The following is a 10,891-nucleotide window of genomic DNA, read 5'->3' on the forward strand; positions in this document are numbered from 1 at the left end:
TTGTATTCTTCAGTTTGACAGATATTGTGATTGTCTTGCAATGCATCAATTATCGATTGTCGATTATACTATCATTATCATGGGCGGCGTATCATGAATAGTATCGTGAGTTACTCTGTGATTCCTGCCCCTGTCAGATAGTCCATTTAACTCCCTTTCCATCATTGTGCCAGTGAGACATCACAGGATCATCCCTTTGTAGGTTTTTTTCCAGGTAGGGGTGAGCATTCTAACAATCATAGGTCGTGATCAGTCTACTAGACAGCTACAGTCTACTTTTCAGGTAAATTGTAGAGATTGCAGTATTTAATGTTCTCTTGCTTCTCTTTCCAAACTTCACATAATCTCATTGAATAGAGTTTCTGCACTATGTGGACAAACCAACTGAGTGATGTAGCCAACTAGATGACTATGCTGATTGGATGAAATCCACTACACGTGGCTTTTGTTGTGTGACATTTTGTAAATAATGCAACATGGGTTATGGCATGACAATTAAGGAGCATGTATGGCAAAAAGAATTTACTTTAATTCACTATTGTGTTTCAAGAGTGCAAATAGACAAGTTAATCTGCAATTTCAAGTTTGGCTATAGCTGTCAAGAAATTTAAAAATTGATCATGGCTTGGGATTTAATAGACTGCGATATTAGTTTTTTAGGTCAAGGCAGGTCAAGACAATAAACCTCAGTAAACCACGAATACAGTCACCATCAATTGTCATCTCAAAGCCTCCATAAAGTAAAGAGTAAAGAAATAATCTGAATAAAAATGTTCTCCTATATCAAAAATCCTTACCTGTCCTGTGACTGCTCCTCATACATTCTCTCCTTTCCCTCTTTGAAGAGCCGGATGGCACGTTTGGATTTCTTCATAAGACTATCTATGTAGATTTTAAAGTACTCATTCTCACTGAGCTGTGTGAGTTTTTGGTTGTCTTCATATTTGCCCAATATAAGCCGCAGGTGCTGGTAGGCATCGGGTAAGATATCCAGGATGTATGGTGGACTGTTTTTTAGCTGGAGTCTGGGATTTTGGCAGAGGCGAACCTGTGGCAAAGAAATCATTTATAAACTAAAAACATATAGTTGTATTTACCACATGACAAAAATAAGCCAGCATTTGACACAGCAACCAGGGTTTCCTCTACATGTAATTGATTGTGGCGCACCACCACGGCAAAATAAAAGCCGCCACACCTTCAGAATAATGTTTTTTTTTTGTTGTTGTTGTTGTTTTTTACCTTGTTTTTATGTTGTTTTATGTTTATGTTAATGTAAATTATTGTATGAAATGTGAATTTTGGCACAAAACATGGTGTTTTTCATGAAATGTGACGCTACGCTGCAAATACCCTTATTTTGAAAAACCAACACCGGAGTCACCACCTGCCTGTCTGGCTGCGGCGCGCGAAAGGCGAAGAGAGTAGAGACAACAGTCCGACGTGGAGGGAGAGAAAAGGGTGAAAGAAAGGTACCTAAGCTAGGTTATATTTGATACAGTTTTGTTCAAACCCGTGAAAACGACCCTAATGTTATAGATGGATTAGGCTACAGAAAAAATCCTGAGTCGGGATAAATGTGTTATTGATTGGTTAATACAGGATACGCATTATTTCTATCATTATTTCAGAGAGATTCTTATTTTTATTTTATTTTTGTACCATTGACACTTGTTAAAGAGAGATTACTTTAGGCCTAATAAAGCATGTCGAGTCTTTGGTTATACAGTAGAGAGAGATATTATTTTGTTGTAGATGAATTTTTAACTGTAAAACTTAATTTTCTATTGATAGAGGAAACCCATTACATTTCAGATACACGTTTTGAACAGCACGACATAACGTTAGCTTATGTAATGCCCAGGTAATTTTCTGCCATGACTCTTTTCTGGTTACATTTTCAGATGAGTATAAAGAAAAATAAAGTGCTCTCAGCCAGGCTGCAAACTGTGCCATTAGATTAGGCAGTTGTGTACATGCTTGCTACAGTACAAACATTCAGTTTGTAGTCATAATTTCAAATGTTAAAAAATTTCAAGTCTCACAGGAGACAGGAGAGCACAGTTGTGTATGTAGTTGTGCTACAGCCTTGTATTTTTACATTGTAGCTATTTTCTTCAAATGGATGGACTGCCTTTTTCTTTTGTACACATTCTATGCAGGAAGAGATGTTTATTTGACAGTATTCAGTATAGACTAGTTTAGTTATTCGACTTTGAAATATATCTTTAATTTGTTGTTGTTGTGTTTGTTGTTTTGGCCTAGTGATACTGCAAGATCCTATTTTCAATTATTATTTTCAATGCATGTACTGGAATCCCTATAGTAAATAAAGTATTTAGAAAAACATTCAGTTTGAAATAGTCATAATTTCACATTTCAAAATTCATGTTGTCGTCGTCATCGTCACCCCCCCTCTTCCACCCGGGCAGATCTCCCCCACGGTTTAAAAAAATCCTGGAGGAAACCCTGAGCAACCAAACATAATCAGATGTAATTTACATTTACATCTAGGGCATTTAGCTTACAATAAATACATTTGTCACAAAAAAGAAACCACAACATATCACCGTTGATAAAGTAGAAAAGATAGAAGCAATATTCAAGCCCTCATCAGAGCAAAGTAGCTGCTATTTAACAAGGATACCTTTCATAAGTGCTATGATGTAAGTGCTGAAGGTAGGAACATACAAGTGCATATAAGTACTTTTTTTTTGGGGGGGGGGGGGGGGGGGTCGAGGTGAAGTCTGAACAAGTGAGTCTTAAGTTTAAATGGAGTCTTGTATACGGATTTGCAGATTTTGATATGATGTCTTGTAAATTAAGATCAAAATCTGTTCAAAGGCGAGTCTGTTAGGTTAATAATGTAAATAGTATTATGCAAATTACTTAAAAATTTTATTGCAAAGGCACACATATCCATCTTCAGAATCTTTATAGAGTATCTTATTGAATAATGTCTAGTCAAGGTAAAGTCAGTCTTCTGCACACATCACTAATGAGTTACAGAGTTTGACAAATCTGTGCCAGCAAGATGTGTAACATTGGAAGATATCAAACAAATGATTGAATTAATTCAATACATCATAAAATATGATCAGTGAATACATGTGCACCCCATTAGCCATGGCTCCACCTCTCCATGTGCAAATAGAAAAATCAGTATTCCTACTACCATCTGGCAGACAGGCTTGAGGGCTTTATCACTCCAAACTTACAACTTTATCCATGAGTTTCCAGGTTTTCTCCACAGTTCGCCGGTCAGCAGCCGGTTGCTTTGGTGGCCCCACTGCATCCTGGATGGCATCAATGATGCCTAAAATCCGGCCCTTACTTCGATTTGGCCCACGTCCACCAGGGTTTCGACCACTGAGAGCAGTTGCCATTTCCTATACACTAAGGCAAGAAAAAATAATGATTTACAAGAGTTTGTAATTGCTGTCAATTACTGACCTCATAGGGAAATAAAACATTCATGAGAGCTGAATCTTTTTAGTACATTAACAAAAAACCTGTAACTACTTGGAGTGGGATACCTAGAGTAACTCACGACATGATAAGATTTACAATACGTTGCCCACAATAACGATGTATTACAATACAGCAATTTTGCAATAATTGATACATTGCAAGACAAACATCTAATGATACATCACAATATCTGTCTACAATATACAAAATATCCCAAAAAGGCAAAGTGCAGAAATGAGGTATTCATTCACTGCATTGTGGTGTTTGTTTCACAGAATTGGACATGAACTGAGATGAAACAATGTACAAAAAGTGCTCAGTCTTGCTTAGTGCCTCTTTATCACACTCACTAACTGAAACTTGACCATGTTCACCTGTGCTATCATTCCAATGTGACGCATGTTTTAACAAAAATACTGATATTTGGCGCCAGCGCATTAATAATCATATCTCAAGAGGAAGTATCACGATATGTTTCTGTACCGATATTTTGTTACACCCCTAGTTACAACAGCACAACTGCTGATGTTATTACCTTTGCTCCTCTGTTCAGCATTGTCCAACACCTACCTGAAAAGGTCCCTGCCGAACAGGCCTGCTTGTGAAAGGGGTTCAAGTACCACCAGAAGTCTTTGAAGATATTCAGAGAGCCTCCAATTCAATGCAGAATTGTTTTTATTTATTTATATATTTATTTACAAGAGCTTATCATGATGATAGAATGTGACAGTGTGACTTGGACCATTGGAAGAATCATTCAGTCTTTACAAAAATAATGATTTGTTTCAAATGCTTGCATTCAGTGGTCGTCATTGTTCTGTCTCACATGACAGCTAAACCCCTGCTTTAATATTTAGTACTGTATTCACTCAGGATTGTTATAATGCACTAATTTTCATTCTCTTAATAATTCATGACTTCATTCCGAAATTTAACTGTGACCAGATCACACAAAACAAACTGCTTATAAATTATACTGAGCCTTTTTAGTTTTGAGGTTATCGATAAGGGTTGGTTCACATTTCTCACTGGTTATATTATGATCTATACTTATGTGGAGTTGTGTTGTTCCACTATTGTTTAAAGGGTGATCTGAGTTTTGCTGTTCTCATAGCACCGTCCTGAAACCATCCTATTTTGTTTCCTGTGTGTGGATTTTTTTAAGCGTGTCAAGCGACACTGACTGAGCTGCCGCCTGTAAAGTCCAGAACACGGATCCCTTTACGGTCACCGTGGCTTTTTCGATCGATGAATCGATCAAAATACACAAAGTCCTAACTTACCAAACCACCAGGGAATGTCTGCTGGGATCCCTGCTGAACTCGGTACACATCCAGCGCACAGAAACCAAGGAGTGTCCAAGCGTCCAGAGGAAAAGACTATTTAATCCCGTTATTTCAGTAAAAATCCCCCATATTTTAAACTCGGTTTATAAAAGCTGTTCCCTAGTTGCTGTCGGAGGAGTTGGATCAACGCGAAGCTGGCAGTTCTGTACCGTATGTTGTGTACAGCGACATCAGTGTAAAGGTGGCTGTTATAGAACATGTCACATCCAGTTGCACATTTCAAAATAAAGCCTTTGTTGACGACGATAATAGTTTACATTAAACTTGCATTTTGCAGATAAATAGGCCTAGATCTATTCAGATTTTATTGAATTGTATCCTCCAGTTAAGTATTAATGTTAATATAGTTGTACAAATGCCCTTAGTATTTGTCCCTTCTACCCAACAGTGGGGTATTTTCTTCCTGTAATTTGAAGGAAGACTGGTTACTTCCTGTTATCTCTGTCTATGTTCTTGCTAGCTTGATGCCGCCTTTAGGAAGGTAGGAGTGTCAATATGAGTATGAAGCAATATTTTCCAGGAACCGACCAACGCAATGACAGAGGCGACCAACGACCATTGGTTCACTGTGAGGATGTCACTAACGTCAAGCTGACAGACTCTGAAAGAACAGCGACCTCCGGTCTTAACTCTCAAGATAAAAGGCCTTTAGACGACTCGTCAGGGACAAAGGTGATTGCTGATGGTATAGTAATATGGTAGGGTCACACTGTAACAGCATGTGCCTAAATGCTGCCCTCGGACCTTTTAAATAATTTAAAAATGAATTACTGCGAATGTATTATTGGAGTGGTCCATTCATAAAGCACTGAAAAGGAAAGGAGGAAAGGAAAAGTGTATTTCTTGAATAGTATTTTACAACATGAACACATCCGCATATATATATGCACATTTACTCTTATCATGAACAAAATGTCTCTTGAAAAAATACACCTTTGATTTTTGGTGCTTTACATAGTATATCTATGTATCACAACCCACTTTCTGTAAAAAAAATAAAATAAAATAACAATAATAATAATAAAATTTAAAAAACAACATTTTATTTACTGGCATTTTAGGCTATTTACTTGTACTTCATGTGAGAATCCCCTTAGCGCTGCACTCTTCGATTGACAGACAGTTTATGCTTTTATTTTGAAGGTAAACTGGCCTAACTTCCAGTGTCCTCGTTGCCCCATGCCAGTGTGTTTATGCAGTCACAGAGCAGAGGGACTGGAGAAGGGCCGCTCCCAAATAAATTCACTCAACTCCACTCTCTCTGAACAAAAAGCAGTGTTGAATCGGATATGACACAAGAAACAGTGTGGCTTTTACACAAATGTACAGCTGCTATAAGGCCACCACTGCAACTACTACTACCACCACTGCTAGCTACTGCAGTTACTTAGTAGACTAGTAATTGCAATGATTAATTAAACCAGTAGCCTAATAAAGTTTAGATGTATAACCCTACATTCATATCAAATATATAAAATTACTACAATAACTACAGCTAAGTGAAGTTATTACAAGGATGTTGGGAGTGGACAGGAAAAGTAATTGTTGAGCCTCACAGACACTTTAGGTTCTGTCAGGAATATTAGGCCTACAGGAACATATTACAGCCATTTGCTAATAATAATACGAATATAAATAAATAAATGTTTCCTCGTCATTTGCTGACAGAAACTGATGGAAGCTTAATGTGATGAAACATGAATGTAAGTGGCTCATCATTACTTTTTCTCTTGGCTTAACTTACATCTTTTAATTTAATTTATTTATTGAATTAGATATGAAATTTATCACATACCTTTCACTTGGCAACAAATGCACATACTGTAGTACATAGTCTATATTAAGGCTAACCTTCTAAGAGTTTTTTTTTTTTGCCCCTGTCCGTTTGTTGGTTGGTTGGTTTGCCAGCATTATTACACAAAAACTACTGAATGGATTGCCACAAAACTCGGATGGAGGATGGGTATCAGCCCAGAATAAACACCATGAACTTTTGGTATGCATATGGATAAAGAGAAGGATCAGAACGTTTTTCTCACTTTCTTTAGCATTTCAAGATGGCTAAGGTGGCTAGTATCTGAGTGAGTAAAATTTGATGCAGATCCAAATCAAAATCTAGCAAATTTAAATATTTTTTATTTGATATTGGATTAGGTTTGATTGAATTAAAAGAGACTGTTGGGCCTCGGTGGAGGTTTGTGCTTTACTGATTATACCATTCTAGTTCACACTGTGTCAGTCAGTTAACCAATAATGTTCCATAGCCTACGGACGCTACTGGGAAAAGGTCCTTAATATTTAGTTTGTATTGGAGCATGAAGTACCTTTATCTCTGAATGACAACCATGGTAAGACTGATTTTTGTTTTACCTCTGCCAAGGAGGCTATGTTTACACCTATGTCCGTTTGTTGATGAATTGGTTGGTTCATCAGCAGGACAACATAAAAACATCTGAACAGACTTCCACAAAACTTGGATGGAGGAGGAATAGACCCCAATAACTTTTGGTGCAGATCCAAATAAAGGGATAGATCCAGGATTTTGTTTCTCCTTTTCCGTGACATTGGGATTTTTCAACATTTTCTTTAATCTCTCGGTGAGTAAGAAATTGATCTTGTTGGGAAAAAAACAGGTGTATTTAGGCAAGTAAGTACAATTTGTTCTCTGCTGAGCTTACATTATGGTTAAGCATTTATAGGTTGTTTACAATTTAGAGTGATACAGGTCTATCAAGTTTGATATTGGATTAGGCTTGATTGAATTAAAGTGGACTGATGGCAGAGGTATGCACTCTACTAAGTGCCATTCTAGTTGCTGTATGCTTCCATAATTAACAGTGGGTTGTGGTTGTTGCATGGCTGTAGTTGTCTTGCTCCACATCTCAGGTGACAAGCATTTAGGAAGAGTACTTTGGAAGTTATTTGTTGGTATGGCAATGTTGGCATTAAAGAGCAGAATGCCAGAGCAAAGGTTGTGCAGGAGGCCCATGTAAAAGCTAGAGAAATGTGTTAATTTTAGTAAATGTCATTACGTCTGGCTGTGTTAAGACTTAAAATTCAATCTGACTGCTACTTGAGAACAACACAGTGGGATTATTCTATCTCTGCCGACTTTGACCATATGAACGCTGGCTGAATGTTGGCAGCATGTTTGTTGATAATTACATTATCTGTTACATGCTGCTTGTATGTGTCTGTCTGTCATGTATCTTATATGATGTCTGCTTTTACAGTTTAAGTCATCTGCACAGATGAACAAATTACTCTGAAACTTGAAATTTAAAGTGTAGATGAGGTCACACATTGAGATGTATGGTCCAGAAAGGATAGCTGGTGTGATCCTGGGCAGCATCCACTGGTGGAAGATGTATTGGCATCCTTTACTTAAGTAAAATAAGCAATATTGCATTATAAAAAGAAAATACTCCATTACTGGGGCGACAAAGCCTTCTCAGTAGCTGCCCCCTCCCTCTGGAACTCCCTCCCCACACACATCAGAGACTGTAGAGACCTCACTACCTTCAAAACACTCACCAAAACTCACGTTTAAAACTGTTTTTAATGTATAACTTGTCTCTTTTTGTATTTTTATTGTGTTGTTTTTATTATTCTGCTTTTTAACCTGTAAAGTGTCTTTGTGTACCATGAAAAGCGCTATACAAAATAAATGTATTATTATTATTATTATTATTATTATTACAAGTAAAAGTTCTGCAATGAAATGCCACTAAAGGACAAGTACTATACTATTAGCAAATTGTACTTATAGTATCAAAAGTAAAAAATACTTGGTCCCTGTTAGTGATATACTAAAGATGCATGATATGGGGTTCACCCAGGTACAGCAGTTTAATCTATGCTAGCTATTGTTGTTGTTGTCTTTCTCCTTCTTCTTCTTCTTCTTCTTCTCGTCATTTCCCAATAACAGGTCAAGAAGTTATGAGTATCAATCATCAATATACTGTATATATTGTATATCCCTGATATTAGATTATTAATGCTGGTGCATTAATATGTCTGTCATATTTTACTGCTGCATATGTTTATGGTTGTACTAATTTTAAACTATTTTTTGTACGATTGGATGCAGCAGACTGGTATGTCTTTGAAATGTGGGAGCAAAGACACAGTCAAGAGGAAAACAAAAAAAACACATAAAGCAGACCTATTTAACGGTCTGCTTGATAACCTCAGTTTGATAACCTCATTGTGGCCCTTTGATCATTTCAGAAATACTCTGATTTCAATTAAAAAATATCAACCCAGGCTGGTCAAGCAGGGGGCATTTAGGAGATTAAAACTGACATTCTTCTTCTAAGATTAAATAGGTGTATTTTTTCTTGCAATTTTGTGTCGCCTATGTAATGATCCAGTTCTAATTGTGAAAGCTAGTCAAGAGAATGGAAAAAAACGTATATTGTTTTAACATTTAAATTCTGAACTTTACAGCTCACAGAGAATGGAATTGTCTGGCCCCTGGGCACTTTTTTCAAATCTGTCCCTTCAAAAAAAAAGTACTTTAATAGGCCTGAGATACAGGAATCCAAATCACTGAGCCCTTTCTAACAGAATAATAATTAACTGCATAACATTTTACTAACAAAATCACATCTGCCTATATCTTTTTAGCATTTTCCCAGCAGAGGGCAGTGCACTCCAATAAAAAAGAAAACTTTATTTTAAAAAATTAATAAAGTAGATCAGGGTAAAATGTGTATACTTCATACTTATAATTTAAAGTTTCATTTCACGTGCATGGCGCATCTATAGAGAGATTGGGGACATAATATCTTTTGCTGACATTTTGATATATAATTCAGATTCAATTAATTTCATTTTTTCTGAATGACTGTTTGAACTGTTCATCCAAGAGCTGACAGTTAAACTAAATTGGTAGTTTGCACTTAAAGAAAACAATAAAATGAAGCAGACGTGAAACAGGTGATGAAAGTAAATGAAAGTTCATCTGAAATAATGTCAGGTTAACCTTCTGTGTAAAAGTAGCTAAATTATCAAATAAAGTAAATGCATTTTACTGCCATATCAGTTACATGGATATAGAAAAAAAACATGGGTGTACATTCACAGTGCATGATTAAATATCATATGTACTCTCCTGCATTTTCCCCCGAAATGTATAAGATCTCTACACTTCAAAAAAGACAAAACAAAAGTAACAAAAAAATCTAAGAGAAGGACTGATAACTTTAATCCACCAATTGTTTTTTTCACCATAAATCATGTTTGTATTTGTTTTTATAAAGTATGTGCACTGTGTTCACAGTGTGATTTTTCAAACAAATGTTTGCCATGTTTCTTCAGTTTGCCATTCACAAATCCAAATGCATGAAAGAGTGAGATTCAGCCTGATTGTAGCCTACATGTTCCACATTCCCCCAGATTTCCCTCTATTCATGTAGTGCACGCAGTCACCAGTTGAAAATCAAGACAGTTGTATATTAATATTAACCAATGGTTGATGGAATATGTTGTCAGTAATGTAATGTAATTCTCTATAATATTTACCTATTCTTCTTATATCACTGGGAAGGCATCAACACATTAGAGGTTTTGGTTTTTTTCTGTACTAGCCTACATGTATGAGTATGAGTATGAGAGTCACTGTCTGCTTATATGTAATTATTTAAAGGTGCTATTGGTAAGAAAAGTTGATTTTTTTAAGTCTCATTCCTAACTTGTCAAATAATAACACTCTGGGTCTCCCAACACGTCAAAAACTGACGCTTTGGGATGGTGGCCGACCCGTCCTACAATCCCAGAGCGTCATTATATGATGAGTTGCGAATGAGACTAAAAAAATCAACTTTTCCTACAAATAGCACCTTTACTACTTACATACATCATGAGGGCTGAAAGAAACCTTGGGCACTGAGCCACATGGACCCCACCCTTATCAGCTTATACCAGACTCACAGAGCAAGAATGTTTCTCCACCCTACATCACTTACCATCCAATCAACACACACTAACTGGGTGTAACATCTCTCTGACAACCAGACCTGGTGGTCAACAAATGTCTGGAGTGAGGAGATATACAATGTTTTGGAGACTAC

At 36.6% G+C, this 10,891-nt stretch overlaps 1 protein-coding gene across 1 annotated transcript in view; it reads right to left on the bottom strand.

Moving 5' to 3' along the window:
- The window catches only part of cblb (Cbl proto-oncogene B, E3 ubiquitin protein ligase), a 113,319-nt gene extending 108,331 nt beyond the window's left edge, over window positions 1–4,988 (bottom strand). The window contains exons 1-3 of the mRNA XM_073479730.1: window positions 4,755–4,988; window positions 3,219–3,396; window positions 798–1,048 (exon numbers count right to left, since the gene is read on the bottom strand). Coding sequence (XP_073335831.1) covers window positions 798–1,048; window positions 3,219–3,386 — 419 coding nt within the window. The 5' untranslated portion in view covers window positions 3,387–3,396; window positions 4,755–4,988. The remainder of the gene's footprint in view (window positions 1–797; window positions 1,049–3,218; window positions 3,397–4,754) is intronic.
- Window positions 4,989–10,891: the final 5,903 nt, after the last annotated feature.

Source organism: Pagrus major, chromosome 13, assembly GCF_040436345.1.
Source record: "Pagrus major chromosome 13, Pma_NU_1.0".
Taxonomy (NCBI): Eukaryota; Metazoa; Chordata; class Actinopteri; order Spariformes; family Sparidae; genus Pagrus; species Pagrus major.